The sequence below is a fragment of the Ictalurus punctatus genome, chromosome 4, assembly GCF_001660625.3.
Source record: "Ictalurus punctatus breed USDA103 chromosome 4, Coco_2.0, whole genome shotgun sequence".
NCBI lineage: Eukaryota > Metazoa > Chordata > Actinopteri > Siluriformes > Ictaluridae > Ictalurus > Ictalurus punctatus.
Window position 1 is genome coordinate 32,653,999 of NC_071284.1, and position 25,596 is coordinate 32,679,594.

At 39.2% G+C, this 25,596-nt stretch overlaps 4 protein-coding genes across 4 annotated transcripts; all 4 read left to right on the forward strand.

The window, feature by feature from the left end:
- The first annotated feature begins 5,074 nt into the window (after positions 1–5,074).
- On the forward strand, positions 5,075–7,949 carry LOC108264129 (extracellular calcium-sensing receptor-like). Its single transcript, XM_047153621.2, has 5 exons — positions 5,075–5,344; positions 5,623–6,435; positions 6,513–6,740; positions 6,830–6,953; positions 7,042–7,949. The coding sequence occupies exons 1-5, from the start codon at positions 5,090–5,092 to the stop codon at positions 7,947–7,949; spliced, it is 2,328 nt and encodes a 775-aa protein (XP_047009577.2). The 5' UTR covers positions 5,075–5,089.
- A 1,551-nt stretch (positions 7,950–9,500) lies between these two features.
- On the forward strand, positions 9,501–12,280 carry LOC124627849 (extracellular calcium-sensing receptor-like). Its single transcript, XM_047154596.2, has 5 exons — positions 9,501–9,770; positions 9,939–10,751; positions 10,844–11,071; positions 11,161–11,284; positions 11,373–12,280. Exons 1-5 carry the CDS (start codon positions 9,516–9,518, stop codon positions 12,278–12,280), a joined length of 2,328 nt encoding a protein of 775 aa, XP_047010552.2. The 5' UTR covers positions 9,501–9,515.
- Positions 12,281–13,326: 1,046 nt separating this feature from the next.
- LOC124627768 (extracellular calcium-sensing receptor-like) lies at positions 13,327–16,149 on the forward strand. The gene is made up of 5 exons (XM_047154494.2): positions 13,327–13,608; positions 13,836–14,648; positions 14,726–14,953; positions 15,030–15,153; positions 15,242–16,149. Exons 1-5 carry the CDS (start codon positions 13,354–13,356, stop codon positions 16,147–16,149), a joined length of 2,328 nt encoding a protein of 775 aa, XP_047010450.2. The 5' UTR covers positions 13,327–13,353.
- A 1,580-nt stretch (positions 16,150–17,729) lies between these two features.
- LOC108264132 (extracellular calcium-sensing receptor-like) lies at positions 17,730–20,585 on the forward strand. Its single transcript, XM_053678180.1, has 5 exons — positions 17,730–17,999; positions 18,168–18,980; positions 19,074–19,294; positions 19,440–19,570; positions 19,690–20,585. The coding sequence occupies exons 1-5, from the start codon at positions 17,745–17,747 to the stop codon at positions 20,583–20,585; spliced, it is 2,316 nt and encodes a 771-aa protein (XP_053534155.1). The 5' UTR covers positions 17,730–17,744.
- The last annotated feature ends 5,011 nt before the right edge of the window (positions 20,586–25,596 follow it).

Below are 25,596 nucleotides of genomic sequence, written 5' to 3' on the forward strand. Positions count from 1 at the left end.
CCCTGTGGCAGATGTGGAGGCCACCCAGTCAGCCTCTGGCTGGAGCTGGTCTGTGGAGCCCACCCTGTCAGACTGGGAGTGGAGTTGGGCTGTTGTTGAAATGTTGTGGAAATGTGGTGATTTTCATGGAAACCTGGCTCAACGGCAATAATATTGGTGTATGCACCAATATTACTTAAGCATATTCTGAAGCATGGAAATCCTTTACCCTCCCCCTCTCGGGGAAAATACACCCCCATTATCAAATATGTGAAGCCCTTAGTAAAAACTATAAAAGTGTGGCTAGAGCAGGGGTGGGCAATCTTATCCAGAAAGGGCCGGTGTGGGTGCAGGTTTTCATTCAAACCAAGCAGAAGCCACACCAGAATCTATTGAACGCCAAGATGAACTGATTAAACAAGTGGAATCAGGTTTACCTCCTGCTTGGTTGAAATGAAAACCTGCACCCACACCGGCCCTTTCCTGATGATTTCCCACGCCTGGGCTAGAGGGAGCAGAGGGATCTGCAAAAACTCTTTTCTGGAGCACATCAACATGTGTTGACACAGTCACTACATGTAAGAGAATTAAAACTTTCACTAATCTGAAGCCATGGATGAACAAAGAAATCTGCATCTAACTGAAGGTAAGAGATGCTGCTTTCAGGTCTGGAGACCAGGAAGCCTACAGCTCAATCAGGGCCAAACTGACAAGGGGAATCATGGAAGCCAAATAAGAGAATAAACTGAGGACAACTCGGCACATGTGGCAGGGCATCCAAACACTCACTGATTACAAACAGATCAACACTCCCCCCTCAATCAATGATGCCTCCCTCCCTGAAGAGCTCAACATCTCCTATGCTCACTTTGATCAGCGAAACACAGAACACAATATAAGGATTATAAGGATTCTACTATGATGAGGGCATTTCTATCCTCAACATGCGTAGGGTCAATCCTGTCAACATTGAGCAAGATAAAGCTGAATCTTGGTATCCCGTCTAGTCTCTACGAGAGACTGTTGGAGCTTATGGCAGCAGCAGCCAATGTCATACCATTGGGCCTATTGCACAGGAAACCGTTTCAGTAGTGGTTGAAAAGTTGGGAGTTTTGTCCTCAACCTCTGAGAGTAATCGGTGTCACACGGGGATTCCTACATGCTCTGAGAATTTGGAAGTGTCCCCAGTTTCTAGCCTTGGGTCACACTCTAGGTGTGTCCTTATCACAAGACAGTAATGACAGACACCTCTCTCATGGGCTGTGGCACGGTCACTGGAGTGGCCCTTACCTGGAGTGCCTAGAAATGCAGCCCATATTTCTAGCACTGAATTTTTTTCTTCCTCAATTGAGAGGTCACCATGTGTTGACAGACAACACAGTGGTGGTCTCATATATAGACCACCAGGGAGGATTATGTTTGCGGTCCCTGTTCAGGCAGGCACAACTAATTCTTCTCTGGGCAGAGGGAAAGTTTTTGTCAGTGACTGCAATGTACAGTCTGGGCTTGTGGGGGCAGACATACGGTCAAGCCAGGGGCTGAGGTCCAGTGGTTGGAGGCTCCATCCACAAGTGGTGGAGTCCATATGGCGGAGGTTTGGCCAAGCGGAAGTGGATGTGTTCACCTCTGAGGAGACAACAAACTGCCCGCTGTAGTTCCCCCTCACTGCTCCCGCACCATTAGGGCTGGACGCCATGGTGCACATGTGGCTTATGTCACATCTATATGCTTTTCCACTGATCGCTCTGCTCCCACAAGTTCTAGTGAGAGTTCGACAAGACAGTCTACGCCTGTTGTTAGTAGCACCTTATTGGTCAGCTCGAATATGGTTCTCAGAGACTATATGCTAGACAGCACACCTTGGGAGAGTCCCATCCACAGGGATCTACTGTCTCAATCCAGAGGGCTGATTTATCACCCTCAGCCGGAAATATGAAAACTGTGGGTCCCTTAGGGGCACCAGATCATAGATTCTGGTCTCACTGAGTTGTAGAGGTTGTAGAGACCATGTAGAATGCTAGAACGCTATCCACGACGAAATTGTTTGCACTCAAGTGGCAACTTTTTGTCTTGTGGTGTGAGGAATGTCAGCTAAACCTAGCAAACTGTGCAATAGCTACAGTCCTGGAGTTCTTACAAGGATGATTTCAGCAGAGTTGGCTCCTCCTACAATCAGGGTCTACGTGGCCGCCATTTCGGCCAGCCACGTCCCTATTGATGTAGCCTCTGTGGGTCAAGATCCTCTAAATTTAAGGGTTATGCATAATATCAGGCAGCTGAAGCACATATGCAGACCACGCATATTTTCCTGGGACCTTTCTGTGGTCCTGGAAGGTCTGTCAGGTGCTGTATTTGGGCATGCCTGTGAATTTCGTCTTCACTTCAGATATTAGAGGCTGACAGCGCAATTCACAGGTATCGTTTATATATCACGCAACATGCTTAACTGCCACGTCACCTGGCATGATGTTACTCAAGCTTCAGATACCGGTCATGCACGAGGGCACTTCCCACAGCGTTCAGCTAACGCATTGTCTCCTTCCCTTCTCATGGAACAGGATTACATGCGTAACCCAGAGGTTTTCACTGCTTTTCAGAATTCATCAGAATGAATCAGTTTTCGTGGGGACAGCACTGTGGCTTTGATAAATTCATAATAATTTTCAAGAGGTTCAAAATCTTTGAAAATTATTTGGAGGTGCCCTGTGGGATAGCATTTCTTGGCCTTACAAAAGGGGTACAAACTTGTAAAGTCGAAATATCAGTCCTTTTAGCAGCATTCCAAACACACTCCTAAAATGGTGTATCTAAATGAGTCGAGTTTGGTGTGATGTATGAATTCGTCGCGATAGTTCATGCAAGCCTCCTGGAGCAAAATGATGTCATTCATGCAATACATAGCAAATTCTTTTTATTTTTTAAATCAAACACCTTACCCAATACTGTAACATACCACTCATCAAACAAAGCCCTCTCTTTGTCCCTGAAGAGTTCAGCATCTTCTATGCTTACTTTGATCAGGGAAACACAGAACACAAGACCATCAAAGTCGAGCTTCCATCCAGTGACCTGCTGCTCACACTATGATCATGAGCATCAGTGATGTGTGCTCTACCCTGAGCAGAGTGAACACACACAAAGCTGCTGGCCCAGATAACACTCCGGGCCATGTGCTCAAGGCCCATGCAGAACAACGGGCTGAGTTCTTCATGTACTTTTTCAACCCATCCCTAGCCCAAGCAGTGGTTCTGACCTACTTCATAACAGCAACAATTGTGCTGGTGCTGAAAAATGCCATGGCCACAACCTTCAACAACCTCTGTCTTGTGTCCTTCACACCTATTATCGCACAGTATTTTTGAGAGTTTGATCCTTTGCCATCTACAATCCTGTATTAGTTTGCCTACTGCCCCAACATGTCAACAGAGGATGCCAACAGAGGATGGCACTAAACTCAACCCTGGACAATAGCAACTTCTACATTAGGCTATTTATTAGGGTAATGTAGTAGATGCTATTAAGCTATTTGTTTATAGTTATGCTTTGCCTTTAACACTGTTAACCTTTCCAAATTGATCTTCAAGTTTACTGACCTTGGCATAAGAAACTCCCCCTGTAACTGGACCCTGGACTTATGCAATAACACTTACTCACAGACTGCAGTCTGTTGGGTTTGAAAACCACATTGTCCCCTACCCTAGTACTGAGCACTGGCATCCCACAAGGCTATGCGTGTTTAGCCTCTCCACTAATCACTGTCCACCCATGACCAGTGGTAATCCTGATAGCAGAAATTATGAGACAGTCTACATAGTGGAGGTTGAGCACCTGGAAATGGGGTTTACTGACAACAGCCTGTCCCTCATCACCCAAAAAACAAAGGAGTTCATTGTGGATTACTCGTGGATAAAGAGGAGCCACACACACCCCTATCTGGTACTGAGGTAGAGTGGGTGGCTGGTTTTAAATTCCTGGCCATTTGCTTGTCACATTAGCTGCCACCCTCACAGTTTCTTTGCACTTTACACTAAATGACAAAAGTTAAATTTAATCTAATCTAGATGTTCTGTAGGTTTGTATAATTTACAACTTTTATTAAAGGTGGAGTGCAGTTAATTATCTGATGTTGGCTATATGGATAAGCTCTGCAATCCTGGGTAACAGGCCTTCATGTAAACTAAATATGCATGGATTAGTTTGTCAACCAAAATAACTGGTAGAGCTTTAAACTGCTCCTAGATGCTTACATTCATTACCATAAGTAAATCAATATCACTTTTCCTTTAAATTTTTTGGTTAAATGCCACATGTTGGTTGATATGGGGAAAAATTATCCAATTTGAAAACGATATTTTAATGGGTGTATATTGCACTGTATGTGTTCAAAAAAGGCCATTATCTAGATACCATATAAACTGAATGAGAAACCATGTAGTACATGGACAGGACATTTGACATAAAGGATATATATATATATATATATATATATATATATATATATATATATATATATATATATATATATATATTTCATTGCTTTTGGCTATGCACAATTTGTCAGCCATCTTCTATTCTATCCATCAATTCAATACCAATATTAGTACAGAAATGACAGGAATATAACCATGGCATTTTAGCAGGTATTATGCAGAATGCAAATTAATGAGATCATGCATATGTGTAAAAACCACACCTTAACATCTTGTTATTGTGGCAGGATTATAAAAAGCCTAGAGGTCAAGGTGGTTTTGGAGAGAAGAGAATGAGTTTCTTGCACACATGGCTTCTGTTCACTCAGGTGAGAGCAGCTGATCCTCCCTGCACAATACAAGGGCTGCCAAATGCTCCTCAACTCAGTAAAGATGGAGATGTACTGATTGGTGGGATCTTTTCTTTCCACAACAAATGGGACCAGCCACCACAAACATTCACATCAGGGCCCAAGCAAGGTGAATGCACAAGGTGAGGGGGCATAAATTAAGTTATATTAAAAACATTAATCCCAAATTATTTGCATCATAAATTTTACAAAACGTATCTGATTTATGATGTGTTTTATATTCTTTTTGTCTACAGTTTGAACCTCAGAGAATTTCAAAATGCACAAACAATGGTATTTGCCATTGAGGAAATCAATAACAGAACCAATATTCTTCCTGGCATAAATTTGGGTTATAAAATCTATGATACATGTGGATCAGTTGAAATGACCACAAGAGCCTCCTTGTCCTTAGTAAATGGCCATGGAGAAACAAATTCAGTGGTCTGCTCAAAACCTGAAACAGTTCAAGCAATCATAGGGCAAACATCGTCTACCCCCACTATTGCCATATCTGCAACAGTGGGACCTTTGCACATTCCTGTGGTAATCTTTTTTTTTCTAAAATCAAATGCATTAAACTGAAATTATAACATTTGATTTGCATGTTATGCACGAAATTTGTATTGATTCTCATGAAATGAAAAGTGTTAATCTCTCTCTCTCTCTCTCTCTCTCTCTATATATATATATATATATATATATATATATGTGTGTGTGTGTGTGTGTGTGTGTGTGTGTGTGTGTGTTAATGTCTATGTATATATATTTATAATTATTATTGGTTTTTTTTTTGTTTTTTTAATGGAATACATTTAATACAGGTTAGTCACTTTGCATCATGTGCATGCCTTAGTGATAGAAAAAAACATCCGTCTTTCTTCAGAACTGTTCCCAGTGATTATTTCCAGAGCAGAGCCTTGGCAAAGCTGGTCAAATATTTTGGGTGGACCTGGGTAGGGGCCCTATGCAGTGATAATGACTATGGGAATAATGGCATAAATGAATTTATCAGTGCTGCCAAAAAAGAAGGAATCTGTGTTGAGTATTCCAAGGCCTTTTTTAAGACAGACCCCAGAGAAAAAATTCTGAAAATAGTTGAGATTATCAAGGCTTCAACCTCCAAAGTTATTGTAGCTTTTGTTGCATACTCTGACTTTGGGTTTCTTCTGAGAGAAATGGCCTTACAGAACATGACTGGGTTTCAGTGGATTGGAAGTGAGTCCTGGATCTCAGATTTTAACACTGCCAATGCTGAATGGCAGCATGTTCTTAAAGGGTCTGTGGGTTTTGCTATCCCAAAAGCTAAAATCAATGGTCTTGGGGAATTTCTGACTAGGCTTAATCCAACTTCTGATATAGCTATTTACAAAGAGTTGTGGGAGACAATATTTCAGTGTAAACTTTCTACACAAGAAAATGTTGAGATGAAACAATTGTGCAAAAGCAACGAAAGTCTCACTCAAGTTCAAAACCTTTATACAGATGTTTCAGACTTAGGACTTGCAAATAATGTTTATAAGGCTGTGTATGCTGTGGCTTATGCCCTGCATAGCAGTTATGGATGTTCACAGAGAGACAGTGGACAAGGTGCTGATTTGTGTACAAACCTTGCAGATAACCAGCAACCGTGGAAGGTAAGTGTAACAAAATATCCTGGTGGAAAAATTTATTTTTATATTCATAAATGAAGAGTATGCAATGTTTCCTTTAGATCGTGAGTGAGTTGAAGAAAATCCATTTCACCACTGCAGCAGGAGAGGATGTATACTTTGATGAGAATGGAGACCCAGCAGCGAGGTATGATGTGCTGAACTGGCAGCAAGGCAAAGATGGTAAAACAGTATTTGTTAAAGTGGGTTTCTATGATGCGTCTCTGCAAACACACCTTCAGCTAACATTTAACAACAACAGTATAGCCTGGGTCCACAACAAACCACAGGTAAACAACAGCTATATGAACAGATAATATGTACAATAAATATTTTAGAAATTTATCAATAAAACCATACAATAAAAAATGGTTTTCAGGTGCCAGTTTCTGTGTGCAGTCACAGTTGTCCCCCAGGCAGAAGGAAGGCTGTACAGAAAGGAAGACCAATCTGCTGCTTTGACTGTATACCATGTGCAGAGGGGGAAATCAGTAATATAACAGGTATAATGAATAGTGGTTTGCATCAGTAATGTAGACAATATAATTCATTTTAATTACCTAAAATGATATTAATTTTCTTTTTCTTTAGATTCTATTACTTGCATCAAGTGCCCTCCTGATCTGTGGTCTAATGACAAGAAAACTATCTGTGTCTTAAAGCTGGTGGAATTCCTGTCATTTGCAGAAATAATGGGAATCATTCTTGTATCATTTTCTTTGTTAGGAGTAACTTTCACCATCTGCATTGCAGCCATTTTCTTTAAACACAAGGACACACCAATTGTTAGAGCAAATAATTCTGAACTGAGCTTCTTGCTACTTTTTTCACTAACTCTCTGTTTCCTCTGTTCACTTACTTTTATTGGTGAGCCCTCAGACTGGTCCTGTATGCTGCGCCACACAGCATTTGGGATCACCTTTGTTCTCTGTATCTCCTGCCTTTTGGGGAAAACCGTAGTGGTGTTAATGGCCTTCAGGGCTACACTTCCAGGTAGTGATGTCATGAAATGGTTTGGGCCTCAACAGCAGAGACTGAGTGTTCTCGCCTTGACTCTTGTACAGGTCGTTATTTGTGCACTTTGGTTAAAAATATCCCCTCCTTTTCCATACAATAATATGAACTACTACAGTGAAAAGATTATATTAGAATGTAATGTAGGTTCAGCTATAGGTTTTTGGGCCGTACTGGGTTATATAGGACTCCTAGCTCTTTTGTGTTTTATTTTGGCTTTTCTGGCTCGGAAGCTGCCTGACAATTTCAATGAAGCCAAATTCATCACATTCAGCATGCTCATATTCTGTGCAGTTTGGATCACCTTTATTCCTGCTTATGTCAGCTCTCCTGGAAAATTCACTGTAGCTGTAGAGATATTTGCCATTTTAGCTTCAAGCTTTGGCTTGCTATTTTGCATATTTGTACCAAAGTGTTATATAATCATACTGAAACCAGAAAAGAATACTAAAAAGCAAATGATGGCTAAAGTACCTGAAAAATGAATTTAGCCGACTAGATATTCACGAATAATAGGATCTGTTTAAATTATGTAACCTATGTAAAGAACATGTATTAACTTACATGAAAGCTTTCAAATAGATTAGTATAAAGATGATTTTTTTCAAAACTGTGGTAAATAAACTGGGATCGTTTGCCTGATGTTGCAGTACAATTTACATATGGTTAGTTGTTAGTGCAAGAAGTATGGTGATATAACAAGTGTCTGTTTTCACATAGCTTTTCAGACATTTTCTTCCCCCACAACATTTTCTTTTTTCTTTAAATTATGTATGTAATCTTAAGCCAAAAAGAGACTCTGCTTGGGCCACACTTTTCCATAATATGTGAAATAGAAGACATGACAAATCACACACTAAACACATCACATTTGTAAGTGCACTGTCAAAGTTCAATCATCATCAAAAGTAGCTGTACCCATGCAGGATAAGGGGCCACCTTTTAACCTTGTGGTTTAACATTACTGTGTAGAAAACTGGCAGAATGCAGTGTTGTAAATTTGACAAATTCAGCAACTTTACCCTGTCCAAAAATATGTATATACCCCAAAATCAGAGTTTGCACTATTTTATTGTAGATGTAACCTGTAATAAACCAGAGAAAAGGCAAATAAAATATTTCTTCACAGTTTTTCTGTGTGTGTACACACAACTGTCTAAATAACAATTCCCAGCCCAAAATATTAGCAGGTAGGTTTATTGACTATGCTAAATTGCTTTAGATATCTGTGTGAGAGTGTGTGTGTGTGTGTGTGTGTGTGTGAGAGAGAGAGAGAGAGTGTGCGTGCGTGCGCACATGGCGCCCCCTAATGGATGGCATTCCAATTGGGCATATTTGTTCTTAAGTCCAGTATTCCTGGGGTAGACTCTGTATTCACAAACAATATATATTCAGTGATCTTTTTTATTTATTGCCTGTGGCTATGCACAATTTGACAACCATCCTATACTCCCACCATCAACTGAAAAGGAACCATCACAGGACCACTGCTGGTCAGAGGTTATTTTTCATGCTATATTTAGTACAGAAATTACACTAATATGATGTGGCATTTCAGTGGGTGTTGTGTAGGATGCAAAGTAATGAGGTAATGCATATGCATAAGTAAAGCCCACTTTTAGTATCTAGTTAATTTGGAACCTAAAAAGGCTTCTATAAAAGCCTAGAGGTAAAGGCTTTGTTTTTGGAGATATGAGAATGAGTTTCTTGCATACGTGGCTTCTATTCACTCAGGTTAGAGCAGCTGATCCTCCATGCAGTGTACAAGGGCTGCCCAATCCTCCTCAACTCAGCAAAGATGGGGATGTACTGATTGGTGGGATCTTTTCCATCCACAGCAAATGGAACCAGCCAGGACAAACATTCACATCAGGACCTCAGAAAGGAGAATGCACAAGGTGAGGGTCAATAGGGAAATTTCTATCTAAAGTAGGTTATATCATAAAAAAAGGTTACATCATAAAATGTACAAAATTCTTTGTGAAATTGCTTATGATTTAAATATTTTTTCCTACAGTTTGAATCTCATAGAATTTAAAACTGTACAAACAATGTTATTTTCCATTGAGGAAATCAACAACAGAACCGATATTCTTCCTGGCATCATTTTGGGTTATAAAATCTATGATACCTGTGGATCAGTTGAAATGACCACAAGAGCCTCATTGTCCTTAGTAAATGGTGAAAAAAATAAAACTTCAGTGTCCTGCTCTAAAACTGAAACAGTTCAAGCAATCATAGGACAATCATCATCTACCCCCACTATTGCCATATCTGCTACAGTGGGACCTTTACACATACCTGTGGTAAATCACCTGTCTTCTGATATCAAATTATAAGCATACATTTCCCTGAAATATATACATTTGCATTACATGTTATGTAGGCTATTGTTATTCTGAGAAAATGAAAAGGAAGTAAAGCCAAGTGTTCTTATCTATAGTTTATATGTTAACCATATAACTCTATTACAGGTCAGTCATTTTGCGTCATGTGCATGCTTAAGTGACAAAAAAAACCATCCATCTTTCTTCAGAACTGTTCCCAGTGATTATTTCCAGAGCAGAGCTTTGGCAAAGCTGGTCAAATATTTTGGATGGACCTGGGTAGGGGCCCTATGCAGTGATAATGACTATGGGAATAATGGCATTAATGAATTTATCAGTGCTGCCAAAAAAGAGGGAATCTGTGTTGAGTATTCCAAGGCCTTTTTTAAGACAGACCCCAGAGAAAAAATTCTGAAAATAGTTGAGATTATCAAGGCTTCAACCTCCAAAGTTATTGTAGCTTTTGTCTCATACTCTGACATGGGGGTTCTTTTAAAGGAAATGGCCTTACAGAACATGACTGAGTTTCAGTGGATTGGAAGTGAGTCCTGGATCTCAGATTTAAACACTGCCAATGCTGAATGGCAGCATGTTCTTAAAGGGTCTGTGGGTTTTGCTATACCAAAAGCCAAAATCAATGGTCTTGGGGAATTTCTGACTAAGCTTAATCCAGCTTCTGATATAGCTATTTACAAAGAGTTGTGGGAGACAATATTTCAGTGCAAACTTTCAACAGAAGAAAATGTTGAGATGAAACAATTGTGCAAAAGCAACGAAAGTCTCACTCAAGTTCAAAACCTTTATACAGATGTTTCAGACTTACGAATTGCAAATAATGTTTATAAGGCTGTGTATGCTGTGGCTTATGCCCTGCATAGCAGTTATGGATGTTCACAGAGGGACAGTGGACAAGGTGCTGATGTGTGTACAAACCTTGCAGATAACCAGCAACCTTGGAAGGTAATTGTAACAGGATAGACTCATGAAAGATATATTCACACTTATATTCATACTTATATTCATAACTGAAGAGTATGCAATGCTTCCTTTAGATAGTGAATGAGTTGAAGAAAATCCATTTCACCACTAAAGCAGGAGAGGATGTATTCTTTGATGAGAATGGAGACCCAGCAGCGAGGTATGATGTGCTGAACTGGCAGAAAGGCAAAGACGGTAAAACAGTATTTGTTAAAGTGGGTTTCTATGATGCGTCTCTGCAAACACACCTTCAGCTAACATTTAACAACAACAGTATAGCCTGGGCCCATAACAAACCACAGGTAAACAACAGCTATATGAACAGATAATATGTACAATAAATATTTCAGAAATTTATCAATAAAACCATACAATAAAAAATGGTTTTCAGGTGCCAGTTTCTGTGTGCAGTCACAGTTGTCCCCCAGGCACAAGGAAGGCTGTGCAGAAAGGAAGACCAATCTGCTGCTTTGACTGTATACCATGTGCAGAGGGGGAAATCAGTAATATAACAGGTATAATGAATATTGGTTTAGATCAGTAATGTAGACAATAGAATTCATTTTAATTACCTAAACTGATATTAATTTTCTTTTTCTTTAGATTCTATTACTTGCATCAAGTGCCCTCCTGATCTGTGGTCTAATGACAAGAAAACTATCTGTGTCTTAAAGCTGGTGGAATTCCTGTCATTTGCAGAAATAATGGGAATCATTCTTGTATCATTTTCTTTGTTAGGAGTATCTTTCACCATCTGCATTGCAGCCATTTTCTTTAAACACAAGGACACACCAATTGTTAGGGCAAATAATTCTGAACTGAGCTTCTTGCTGCTTTTTTCACTAACTCTCTGTTTCCTCTGTTCACTTACTTTTATTGGTGAGCCCTCAGACTGGTCCTGTATGCTGCGCCACACAGCATTTGGGATCACCTTTGTTCTCTGTATCTCCTGCCTTTTGGGGAAAACCGTAGTTGTGTTAATGGCCTTCAGGGCTACACTTCCAGGTAGTGATGTCATGAAATGGTTTGGGCCTCAACAGCAGAGACTGAGTGTTCTCGCCTTGACTCTTGTACAGGTCATTATTTGTGCACTTTGGTTAAAAATATCCCCTCCTTTTCCATACAATAATATGAACTACTACAGTGAAAAGATTATATTAGAATGTAATGTAAGCTCAGCTGTAGGTTTTTGGGCCGTGCTGGGTTATATAGGACTCCTAGCTCTTTTGTGTTTTATCTTTGCTTTTCTGGCCCGGAAGTTGCCTGACAATTTCAATGAAGCCAAATTCATCACATTCAGCATGCTCATATTCTGTGCAGTTTGGATCACCTTTATTCCTGCTTATGTCAGCTCTCCTGGAAAATTCACTGTAGCTGTAGAGATATTTGCCATTTTAGCTTCAAGCTTTGGCTTGCTAATCTGCATATTTGTTCCAAAGTGTTATATAATCATACTGAAACCAGGTAAAAATACTAAAAAGCAAATGATGGGTAAAGCACCTGCAAAATGAATTTAGCTGCCTAGATATTCACTAATAATAGGATCTGTTTAAATTATGTAACCTATGTAAAGAACATGTATTAACTTACATGAAAGCTTTCAAATGGATTAGTATAAAGATGAATCTTTTCAAAACTGTGGTAAATAAACTGGAATCGTTTGCCTGATGTTGCAGTACCATTTACATATGGTTAGTTGTTAATGCAAGAAGTATGGTGACATAACCAGTGTGTGTTTTCACATAGCTTTTCAGACATTTTCTTCCACCACAAAATTTTCTTCTTTTTTTTTTTTTTAAATTATGTTTGTTCCCATCTTAAGCCATAAAGAGGCTCTGCTTGGGCCACGCTTTTCCATAATCTATGAAATAGAAGATATGTCAAACCACACACTACATACATCACATTTGTAAATGCACTGTCAAAGTTCAATCATCATCAAAAGTAGCTGTACCCATGCAGGATAAGGGGCCGATTTTCTAATCTTGTGGTTTAACATTACTGTGTACAAAACTGGCAGATTGCAGTGTTGTATATTTGACAAATGCAACAACTTTACCCTCTCTAAATATATGGATATGCCCGAAAATCTGACTTTGCACATTTTATTGCAGATGTAACCTGTAATAAACCAGAGAAAAGGCAAATAAAATATTTCTTCACATTTTTTTTCTATGTGTGTGCACACAACTGTCTAAACAACAATTCCCAGCCCAAAATATTAGCAGGTAGGTGTATTGGCTGTGCTAAATTGCTTTAGATGGGTTGCGTGCGCGTGTGTGTGCACGCGTGTGTGCGCACATGGCGCCCCCTAATGGATGGCATTTCAATCTGGCATATTTTTGCCATTAGTCCAGTATTCCTGAGATAGACTATGGACCCATGAACAATATATATTCACTTATCAGTTTTTATTTTTTATTTATAGAATGCACATGGTGAGGGGGCATGAATTAAGTTATATTAAAACGTATTCCTAAATTATTTGCATCATAAAATTTACAAAACGTATCTGATTTATGTTGTGATTTATATTCTTTTTGTCTACAGTTTGAGCCTCAGAGAATTTCAAAATGCACAAACAATGGTATTTGCCATTGAGGAAATCAATAACAGAACCGATATTCTTCCTGGCATCAATTTGGGTTATAAAATCTATGATACATGTGGATCAGTTGAAATGACCACAAGAGCCTCATTGCCCTTAGTAAATGTCCATGGAGAAACGAATTCAGTGATCTGCTCAAAACCGGAAACAGTTCAAGCAATCATAGGGCAAACATCGTCTACCCCCACTATTGCCATATCTGCAACAGTGGGACCTTTACACATTCCTGTGGTAATCTTTTTTTAATTTTTTTCTAAACTCAAATTATACACATGCATTAAACTGAAATTATTACATTTGATTTGCGTGTAATGCAGGAAATTTGTATTGATCACATGGAATAATTATACATATATATATATATATATATATATATATATATATATATATATATATATATATATATATATATATATATATATAATTCATTATTTTTTAATGGAATGCATTTATTACAGGTCAGTCACTTTGCCTCATGTGCATGCTTAAGTGACAGAAAAAAACATCCATCGTTCTTCAGAACTGTTCCCAGTGATTATTTCCAGAGCAGAGCCTTGGCAAAGCTGGTCAAATATTTTGGATGGACCTGGGTAGGGGCCCTATGCAGTGATAATGACTATGGGAATAATGGCATTAATGAATTTATCAGTGCTGCCAAAAAAGAGGGAATCTGTGTTGAGTATTCAAAGGCATTTTTAAAGACAGACCCCAGAGAAAAACTTCTGAAAATAGTTGAGATTATCAAGGCTTCAACCTCCAAAGTTATTGTAGCTTTTGTCTCATACACTGACTTTGGGTTTCTTCTGAGAGAAATGGCCTTACAGAACATGACTGGGTTTCAGTGGATTGGAAGTTCGTCCTGGATCTCAGATTTGTATACTGCCAATGCTGAATGGCAGCATGTTCTTAAAGAGTCTGTGGGTTTTGGTATCCCAAAAGCTAAAATCACTGGCCTTGGGGAATTTCTGACTAAGCTTAATCCAATTTCTGATATTGCTCTTTACAGAGAGTTGTGGGAGACAGTATTTCAGTGTAAACTTTCAACAGAAGAAAATGTTGAGATGAAACAATTGTGCAAGAGCAACGAAAGTCTCACTCAAGTTCAAAACCTTTATACAGATGTCTCAGAGTTACGATTTGCAGATAATGTTTACAAGGCTGTTTATGCTGTGGCATATGCTCTGCATAGCAGTTATGGATGTTCACAGAGGGACAATGGACAAGGTGCTGATTTGTGTACAAACCTTGCAGATAACCAGCAACCGTGGAAGGTAAGTGTAACAAAATATCCTGGTGGAAAATTTTATTTTTATATTTATAAATGAAGAGTATGCAATGTTTCCTTTAGATCGTGAATGAGTTGAAGAAAATCCATTTCACCACTGCAGCAGGAGAGGATGTATACTTTGATGAGAATGGAGACCCAGCAGCGAGGTATGATGTGCTGAACTGGCAGCAAGGCAAAGATGGTAAAACAGTATTTGTTAAAGTGGGTTTCTATGATGCGTCTCTGCAAACGCACCGTCAGCTGTCATTTAACAATAACAGTATAGCCTGGGCCCACAACAAACCACAGGTAAACAACAGCTATATGAACAATAAATATTTCAGAAATTTATCAATAAAACCATACAATAAAAAATGGTTTTCAGGTGCCAGTTTCTGTGTGCAGTCACAGTTGTCCCCCAGGCACAAGGAAGGCTGTGCAGAAAGGAAGATCAATCTGCTGCTTTGACTGTATACCATGTGCAGAGGGGGAAATCAGTAATATAACAGGTATAATGAATATTGGTTTAGATCAGTAATGTAGACAATAGAATTCATTTTAATTACCTAAACTGATATTAATTTTCTTTTTCTTTAGATTCTATTACTTGCATCAAGTGCCCTCCTGATCTGTGGTCTAATGACAAGAAAACTATCTGTGTCTTAAAGCTGGTGGAATTCCTGTCATTTGCAGAAATAATGGGAATCATTCTTGTATCATTTTCTTTGTTAGGAGTATCTTTCACCATCTGCATCGCAGCCATTTTCTTTAAACACAAGGACACACCAATTGTTAGGGCAAATAATTCTGAACTGAGCTTCTTGCTACTTTTTTCACTAACTCTCTGTTTCCTCTGTTCACTTACTTTTATTGGTGAGCCCTCAGACTGGTCCTGTATGCTGCGCCACACAGCATTTGGGATCACCTTTGTTCTCTGTATCTCCTGCCTTTTGGGGAAAGCCGTAGTTGTGTTAATGGCCTTCAGGGCTACACTTCCAGGTAGTGATGTCATGAAATGGTTTGGGTCTCAACAGCAGAGACTGAGTGTTCTCGCCTTGACTCTTGTACAGGTCATTATTTGTGCACTTTGGTTAAAAATATCCCCTCCTTTTCCATACAATAATATGAACTACTACAGTGAAAAGATTATATTAGAATGTAATGTAAGCTCAGCTATAGGTTTTGGGGCTGTGATGGGTTATATAGGACTCATAGCTCTTTTGTGTTTTATCTTTGCTTTTCTGGCCCGGAAGCTGCCTGACAATTTCAATGAAGCCAAATTCATCACATTCAGCATGCTCATATTCTGTGCAGTTTGGATCACCTTTATTCCTGCTTATGTCAGCTCTCCTGGAAAATTCACTATAGCTGTAGAGATATTTGCCATTTTAGCTTCAAGCTTTGGCTTGCTATTTTGCATATTTGTTCCAAAGTGTTATATAATCATACTGAAATCAGAAAAGAATACTAAGAAGCAAATGATGGGCAAAGCACCTGAAAAATGAATATAGCTGCCTAGATATTCACGAATAATAGGATCTGTTTAAATTATGTAACCTATGTAAAGAACATGTATTAACTTACATGAAAGCTTTCAAAATAGATTAGTATAAAGATGAATCTTTTCAAAACTGTGGTAAATAAACTGGAATCATTTGCCTGATGTTGCAGTACCATTTACATATGGTTAGTTGTTAGTGCAAGAAGTATGGTGACATAACCAGTGTGTGTTTTCACATAGCTTTTCAGACATTTTCTTCCACCACAAAATTTTCTTTTTTCTTTAAATTACGTCAGTTCCCATCTTAAGCCATAAAAAGGCTCTGCTTGGGTCACGCTTTTTAATAATCTATGAAATAGAAGATATGTCAAACCACCCACTACATACATCACATTTGTAAGTGCACTGTCAAAGTTCAGTCATCATCAAAAGTAGCTGTACCCATGCAGGATAAGGGGCCGATTTTCTAACCTTGTGGTTTAACATTACTGTGTACAAAACTGGCAGAATGCAGTGATGTATGTTTGACAAATTCAGCAACTTTACCCTCTCCAAAAATATCGATATGCCACAAAATCTGACTTTGCACCATTTTATTGTAGATGTAACCTGTAATAAACCAGAGAAAACGCAAATAAAATATTACTTCACATTTTTTCTGTGTGTACACACAACTGTCTAAATATCAATTCCCAGCCCAAAATATTAGCAGGTAGGTGTATAGGCTATGCTAAAATGCTTTAGATATGTGTGTGTGTGTGTGTGTGTGTGTGTGTGTGTGTGTGTGTGTGTGTGTGCGTGCGTGCGTGCGTGCGTGCGCACATGGTCGGCCTAACGAATGGCATTCCAATTGGGCATATTTTTTCTGAAGTCCAGTATTCCTGGGATAGACTCTGGACTCACAAACAATATATATTCACTGACCTTTTTTATTTATTGCCTGTGGCTATGCACAATTTGACAACCATCCTATACTCCCACCATCAACTGAAAAAGAACCATCAGAGGACCACTGCTGATCAGAATTTATTTTTCATACTAATTTTAGGACAGAAATTACACTGATATGATGTGGCATTTCAGTGGGTGTTGTGTAGGATGCAAAGTAATTAGGTAATGCATATGCATAGGTAAAGCCCACTTTTAGTATCTAGTTAATTTGGAACCTAAAAAGGCTTCTATAAAAGCCTAGAGGTAAAGGATTTGTTTTTGGAGATATGAGAATGAGTTTCTTGCACACATGGCTTCTATTCACTCAGGTTAGAGCAGCTGATCCCCCATGCAGTGTACAAGGGCTGCCCAATCCTCCTCAACTCAGCAAAGATGGAGATGTACTGATTGGTGGGATCTTTTCCATCCACAGCAAATGGAACCAGCCAGGACAAACATTCACATCGGGACCCCAGAAAGGAGAATGCACAAGGTGAGTAGCAATAGGAAAAAATCTATACAAAGTAGGTTATATCATAAAAACAACAACAACAACAAAAAAATATATATTACATGATAAAATGTACAAAATACTTTCTGAAATTGATTATGATTTAAATATGTTTTCCCTACAGTTTGAATCTCATAGAATTTAAAACTGTACAAACAATGTTATTTTCCATTGAGGAAATCAACAACAGAACTGATATTCTTCCTGGCATCAGTTTGGGTTATAAAATCTATGATACCTGTGGATCAGTTGAAATGACCACAAGAGCCTCATTGTCCTTAGTAAATGGTGAAGAAAAAAAAACTTCAGTGTCCTGCTCTAAAATTGAAACAGTTCAAGCAATCATAGGAGAATCATCATCTACCCCCACTATTGCCATATCTGCTACAGTGGGACCTTTACACATACCTGTGGTAAATCACCTGTCTTTTGATATCAAATTATAAGCATACATTTCCCTGAAATATATACATTTGCATTACATGTTATGTAGGCTATTGTTATTCTCATGAAATGAAAAGGACACAAATCCTAGAGTTATTATCTATAGTTTATATGTTAACCATATAACTCTGTTACAGGTCAGTCACTTTGCATCATGTGCATGCCTAAGTGACAGAAAAAAATATCCATCATTCTTCAGAACTGTTCCCAGTGATTATTTCCAGAGCAGAGCTTTGGCAAAGCTGGTCAAACATTTTGGATGGACATGGGTAGGGGCCCTATGCAGTAATAATGATTATGGGAATAATGGCATAAATGAATTTATCAGTGCTGCCAAAAAAGAGGGAATATGTGTTGAGTATTCAAAGGCCTTTTTTAAGACAGACCCCAGAGAAAAAATTCTGAAAATAGTTGAGATTATCAAGGCTTCAACCTCCAAAGTTATTGTAGCTTTTGTTGCAAACACTGACTTTGGGATTCTTTTAAAGGAAATGGCCTTACAGAACATGACTGGGTTTCAGTGGATTGGAAGTGAGTCTTGGATTTCTGATATAAACCCAGCCAATGCTGAATGGCAGCATGTTCTAAAAGGGTCTTTGGGTTTTGCTATCCCAAAAGCTGAAATCACTGGTCTTGGGGAATTTCTGACTAAGCTTAATCCAGCTTCTGATATAGCTATTTACAAAGAGTTGTGGGAGACAGTATTTCAGTGTAAACTTTCAACACAAGAAAATGTTGAGATGAAACAATTGTGCAAAAGCAACGAAAGTCTCACTCAAGTTAAAAACCTTTATACAGATGTTTCAGACTTACGACTTGCAAATAATGTTTACAAGGCTGTGTATGCTGTGGCTTATGCCCTGCATAGCAGTTATGGATGTTCACAGAGGGACAGTGGACAAGGTGCTGATGTGTGTACAAACCTTGCAGATAACCAGCGACCGTGGAAGGTAAGTGTAACAAAATAGACTTGTAAAAAAACATGTTCACACTTATATTCATACTTCTGTACATAACTGAAGAGTATGCAATGCGTCCTTTAGATAGTGAATGAGTTGAAGAGAATCCATTTCACCACTAAAGCAGGAGAGGATGTATTCTTTGATGAGAATGGAGACCCAGCAGCGAGGTATGATGTGCTGAACTGGCAGCAAGGTAAAGATGGTAAAACAATGATTGTTAAAGTGGGCTTCTATGATGCCTCTCTGCAAACACACCGTCAGCTGTCATTTAACAACATCAATATATCCTGGTCCCTAAACAAGGTAAACAACAATATCTATACCAACAGAATATGTTCATACAGATTTTGTATTGTATGTTTATATATGCAGTATATTATTATTACATATACACAATAAATAATGGTTATCAGAAAATACTTATTACATATATGCAATATGTAATGCTTTGCAGGTGCCAGTCTCTGTGTGTAGTCCGAGCTGTCCACCGGGCACCAGGAAGGCTGTGCAGAAAGGAAGGGCAATCTGCTGCTTTGACTGTATACCATGCGCAGAGGGGGAAATAAGTAACATAACAGGTATGATGAATAGTGTTTTTAATAATGCACAGAGGAACCAAAAAAATACAATGCAAAATGCACATTACAATCTTGAATGAATTTAATAGTCAAATTGACATTCATTTTCTCTTCTTTAGATTCTATAACTTGTATCAAGTGCCCTCCTGAACTGTGGTCTAATGACAAGAAGGATACATGTGTCTTAAAGCTGGTGGAATTCCTGTCATTTCAGGAAAGAATGGGAATCATTCTTGTATCATTTTCTTTGTTAGGAGTATCTTTCACCATCATCATTGCTGTAATTTTCTTTAAACACAAGGACACACCAATTGTTAGAGCAAATAATTCTGAACTGAGCTTTCTGTTACTTTTCTCTCTTTCTCTGTGTTTCCTCTGTTCAATTACTTTTATTGGATGGCCATCTGATTGGTCCTGTATGCTTCGCCATACAGCGTTTGGGATCATCTTCGTCCTCTGCATCTCCTGTGTTCTTGGGAAAACGGTAGTGGTGTTAATGGCCTTCAGGGCTACACTTCCTGGCACTAATGTTATGAAATGGTTTGGGCCTCTCCAGCAGAGACTCAGTGTACTTGCCTTCACTCTTGTACAGGTCATTATTTGTGTGATTTGGCTAAACGTTTCTCCTCCTTTTCCTTACAAAAATATGAATTACTACAAGGAAAAGATTATATTAGAATGTAGTTTAGGTTCAGCTATAGGTTTCTGGGCCGTGCTGGGTTATATAGGATTTTTGGCCTTTTTATGTTTTATTTTGGCTTTTCTGGCTCGAAAGCTACCTGACAATTTCAACGAAGCAAAATTCATCACATTTAGTATGCTCATATTCTGTGCAGTTTGGATCACTTTTATTCCAGCTTATGTCAGCTCTCCTGGAAAATTTACTGTAGCTGTGGAGATATTTGCCATTTTAGCATCAAGCTTTGGTTTACTATTTTGCATATTTCTCCCAAAGTGTTATATAATCATCCTGAAACCAGAAAAGAATACTAAAAAGCAAATGATCGGTAAATGATTTAGCCAGATTAATAGTCAGTAGTTTTGCACTGTTTAATATATGTTTTAGCTTAGCTAAAAGACTTCATCATAGAGACCTATTATTCAAATTATACAAAAAATAAAGTTAAAACAATTCTTTATCTTTTTAATTTATTTACAGCACTATTAATGTTTCTATATATTTGAATTAAATTCTCCAATGATTGCCCATTCAAAAATGTTTAATTATTACATACATACAATAGTTTACATACAAAATGTGGAATTGGTCTTGTCACATATCCTGCTCTGTGAGTGTTAGATAAAGCTAAACATTTCACAATGATACAATGCCTAAACAAATGTATAAATAGTTCCTTTAAAAAAAATCATGTAGAATTGTGAAACTGCGCTTTTGTCAGCCCAAGTTGATTAGCCTGCAAGAAATAAACTTATAAACTTGCAAAAGAGACACAAGTGGTCATTATCAGCTACTATGATCTAATCTAGGACCAGAAGATTACTATGGACAAACTGCAGGAATCAGACAAAAAATGTTTGACCTGGCTTGAATAACATATCATTTCACAAACCAACACTATAAACACATGAGAACACATTGTCATTGTTATTGCAGGACTCATTTTCCCTTATGTGTGGTTAGTGTTCTGTGAGTGCCATCCTTCAGGTACCCAGTAGGCTGTACAGAAAAGAAGCTTGTTTGCTGTTATGACTGCATGCCAGGCTCACTAAGGAACAAAAGATCGCTTTCCAGCTTGGCCTTTTGGTATCCTTGGTCAACTGAAAAAGGATACTGTATGGGAAAATAAAAGAGAAATATGTAAATATAGAAATATGATATTCTTATTAAGATTTAATTAAATGTTTTTAAGTTAAATTTCTTCCATGTGGTTCCTCAGAAGCAGATATGGGACTTATAGACAACCTTACCAACTTGTAGACAACATAAAAACATGGATTCTCTGCATAATTTATTTAAATGCATGTGATGCCACAACTGGGCATGTCATCACTAAACATTTAGCATATACACTACTCTTCATTGATGTAACTTTCTGCAGAAAGACAGAAAGACAATTTTATTGTCAATGTATTGTGTAAAATTTGCCCAACATCTAGTTTGGTGATTAGAAGAATTTGCATAATGAATGAATAGCTCACATTGTACACAAGGGTGTGCAGTTTATTTAGATGATGTCATTGTTTATAGTGACAGCTAGGATCAGCATGTGATCCATGTTTGAGCTTTGTTTCAACATATGGTGGAAGCTGGCTTGACTGTGAATTTGTCTAAATGTGATTTCGCAACAGCCACTGTTACATACTTGGGGAAGGAGGTCTGCTAGGGTAGGGTGCACTCTTTGCATGCCAAGTTGCTTGGGAAAAAAACATTTTCCTACTCCATACACTAAGATGGAGCTGAAGAGGTTTATTGGAATGGCCGGCTACTACAGCAGTTTTTGCACCAATTTTTCATCAGTGGTCTGTCCATTAACTAACTTTTTGAAAATCCCGGGTTAAGTTTGAGTGGTCCCTAAGTTGTTAACAAGCTTTGAAAGCGTGAAATTACTGTTGGCTGCCGCACCTGTTTTAACAGCACGACAGATTGGTCAACCGTTTAAAATTCAGGTTGAACAAGCCAAGTGGGAGCAGGAGCCATTCTTATTCAAACTCCTTACCAGCTAAATTATTCTGTGATTGAGTAAGAAGCACTTGTGTTCATCTGGCTCTTCAACATTTTTATGTTTATGTGTTGGGGGGGGGCAGTGGTCATTTACTCTGATCATAAATCCTAATGAATAAATGTTTTAATTCATTGCAGAGTCGAAAGTTAATGACTGATTTTGGGTGGCTTTGCAATCGGCCTCAGACAGAAGCATAACTTGGGAGGCCATCCCATCGGCCTCAAGCAGGAGCAGAGCATGGTCAGCCATCTCGTTGGCCTCAGGCATGAGCAGAGCTTGGAGATTTCAGGAAGTGTGTTATGCTTTGCACCCATTTCATCACAGGGAGGACTGCACACTTTCTGTGTGAAGTGTCTATGGGTGGAGCACACCACGGCAGCCCTCGAGAGGTCTGACTGTGCACACTACAATTAGGCAGCTCCGCTTGCAACTTGCTCTCTTCCCGGAAGCCAAATGAGTTGGGATTCAGAGCCTCACAGACCTGGGGCCTCAGGTCTGGCGGATCTCGTATGGATCTGGAAGAGGAGCCAGAGATGAGCACTGCTCTATCTCTTGCTTGGTCTTCCATGTCCGGCTCTCCACTGGATTCCGAGCTCGCCTCGCGACTCCTCCTTCACCTATGGAAAGCCAAAAAAAAACCATCAGCGTTATTATCTTCAGCAAGATTGCAAGTTGGTTGTTTGTGTAAAGAAACAAAAAGATGCTTCATTTCCTCTCTATCTTTTCTCAAAATCTCTGGACTTTTCTATCCCTTTTAAAAGAAAGAGAAGAAAAAAAAGGAATGAGCGAGAGAGAAAAATATGAGTGAGAGAATTCATGAAGTGTGTTACGCCTTGCTCCCGTTTTATCATGGGGCGTAGTGCACACTTTCCGTGTGAAGTGTCTAGGATGGAGCATGCAATGGCAGCCCTTGAGAGAGCCCTGTAGTCTTTTCCCTGGAATTCCTTATCCCAGTGTTCTGTGTTTTACCTGCTATTCTGTCATTCAACTGATAGAGTTTATAGAGTTACTTCGTCTTCCCTCCTCAGGAAGTCAAGCTTCCGTGCCTCTGGGCTCAAGAACCTTTTGAAATCCTTTCTCTTCTCTGAAGACGTCGATAACTAAAGGAGTTGTACTCTTGCAGTGAGATATACGAATCATCCTTTATATGGACTTCGGTTTATTAAAGTAAATAACAAAATGATTACAATTATCTTAACTTAAAATGTAAAGGAAAACAAAATAAAGGAAAGCCTTAGACCACGCAGGATCTAAACAGTGGTTTTCTTTTCCAAGAACTTAAAACGACAAGACCTTCATCCGAGAAGTGGCAAGTTAATGCTGGCTTATTTCCAATATATAAAAAATATTAAATATAAAATACTTTTATCTATTGTGGTTACAGACGCCATGGCTTAAGCTAGATTCTCAAAATTGCTGCGCTAGCTCGCTTTCTTAAGAGGAAAATAGGATGTGGCAGTCGTTTCACAGAAAACCATATAGCACTAGCTCGCTTTCTTAAAGATGTACATGCGTTGTCAGCATAAAGGTCAACATATTGGTAAAGAATGCTAACTTGCTTTCTTAAGAGAAAAACAGGAAGGTGTGTTGTTTGAGAAATCAACATGCATGTTCTTTCATGGTTCACTGACATGCTTCATTTTTCTATCAATTTGTTTTATCAATCTTTCCAGTTCATTCACCCATGTACTAAAAGCAGAGGGCCTTGGCCTCTCAACACAGATTTGCGCTTTTTTCATTTTCTCAGTGTATTTTTGCCCATATCTCTGATTTAGTCGTCTAATATTTTCAGCACATCTAAATTTAGCACGGGCTTTTAACATTACAGCTTCGGCCCCCTTTCTATTCAGGACATTCCTTATATTATCACATTTCTTCATTAAACGATTATTTTCCAATATTAGTTCCTCAGTTCTCTTCACATCCAGCTTGTTGAGTTGTAAACCTCGCAGGTCCCGTTGGAGAACGTCAGGATCAGCTTTCTTAGCGGAAGATTTTCCAATCCGTCTTCCTCCATTTCACTGGATACCTCGGGACAGGCTTGTTCCCTTTTTTCTTCTCGGACCTCTTTTTTCTCCTGACGTGATTGTATTTCCCCGGGCTGTCATGGTTGAGGTTCTTTACATAGTTTAATCATAAAACATATTTCATGGCAGGTATAATATATGAACTTGACATATTATATCAGCTTGTATTTACATTAAGCAAGAAATAACGGCAGGGCTAAGTCTACAAATTCCGGCGATCCCGGTCTCCTAGAACAGCCCCATTGCATTTTAAGGCCTACATTAGGCAGCTCCGTTTGAGACTCGCTCTCTTCTCGGAAGCCGAAGTGCGTTTGGTTTCAGAGCCTCGCAGATCTGGCCTGCTGCTGCTGAGGCAGCTAGCTGTCTCAGGTCCATGGTATCTCTTATGGATCCAGAAGAGGAGCCGGAGACAAGCGCTGCTCTATCTCTTGCTCTGTCTTCTGGGTCTGGCTCTCCACTGGATTTTGGAGCTCGCATTGCGACTCCTTCCGCTATGGAAAGCCAAAAAAAAAAAAAAAAAAACAAAGAAAAATAGTAGTAGTAATTCATCTCTGACTTCGAGGAGTCAGAAGGATGTGCTAAAAAGCATAAAAAGAGCTGCTTGAAGTGATTACTAAGGCTGGATGAGCTTTTTTCTCCCCAATGAAAGTAAATCCTTCACACTGCAGAAAACTCCCCTTTCATCCAGAAGTACATGACAAAATATCAGGCTTCTTGGGGGAAAACCATGCATAAGCCGTATTTATAACCCCACGATGTCGGATTATTCGGCCATTGTTGGGAATGGACAGCATGGCTATTTAGCTATGTTGAAGGTGGAGGAGGCACTTGCGAGCTACCTCTCTCCATCGACGGCAGGTAATTTAGGGGTGCCAGCTTTGTCATCCAAGCCACCGCGGCATTGGTGGGCAGGGCCTATGCAGTAGTAGTCTTGCTTGTGGGTCACTTCAGACATTGACAGTGTTGCAGGCCTAGTAAGCAGACCTGCTGAGTGAGCTTGACATATGGCGGCATTCAGCCAGTTCCTTCCCTATTGTGTCAATGCCAGTGCTAGTGTGAGGGAGACACAGAAGGTGAGTATAGTAGCCCGCCAACCCCTGCACACAGCCAGGGGAACCAAGTGGCCACGGTCGTGGCCTGCTACTAGGCTTGATCTGAGAATGGTCATAAAGGCCAAGCAGACAAAGAAGAGCGGTCCTGAGGTGCCATGTCAATGACATATCAAGGGACATGAGGTTGTTAGGGCAGTTAGCCCCCAGTGCTACTGTAGGGCCCTCCCTAGCCAAGGCTGTCCTAGGTTTTCAGTGTTCTCTGG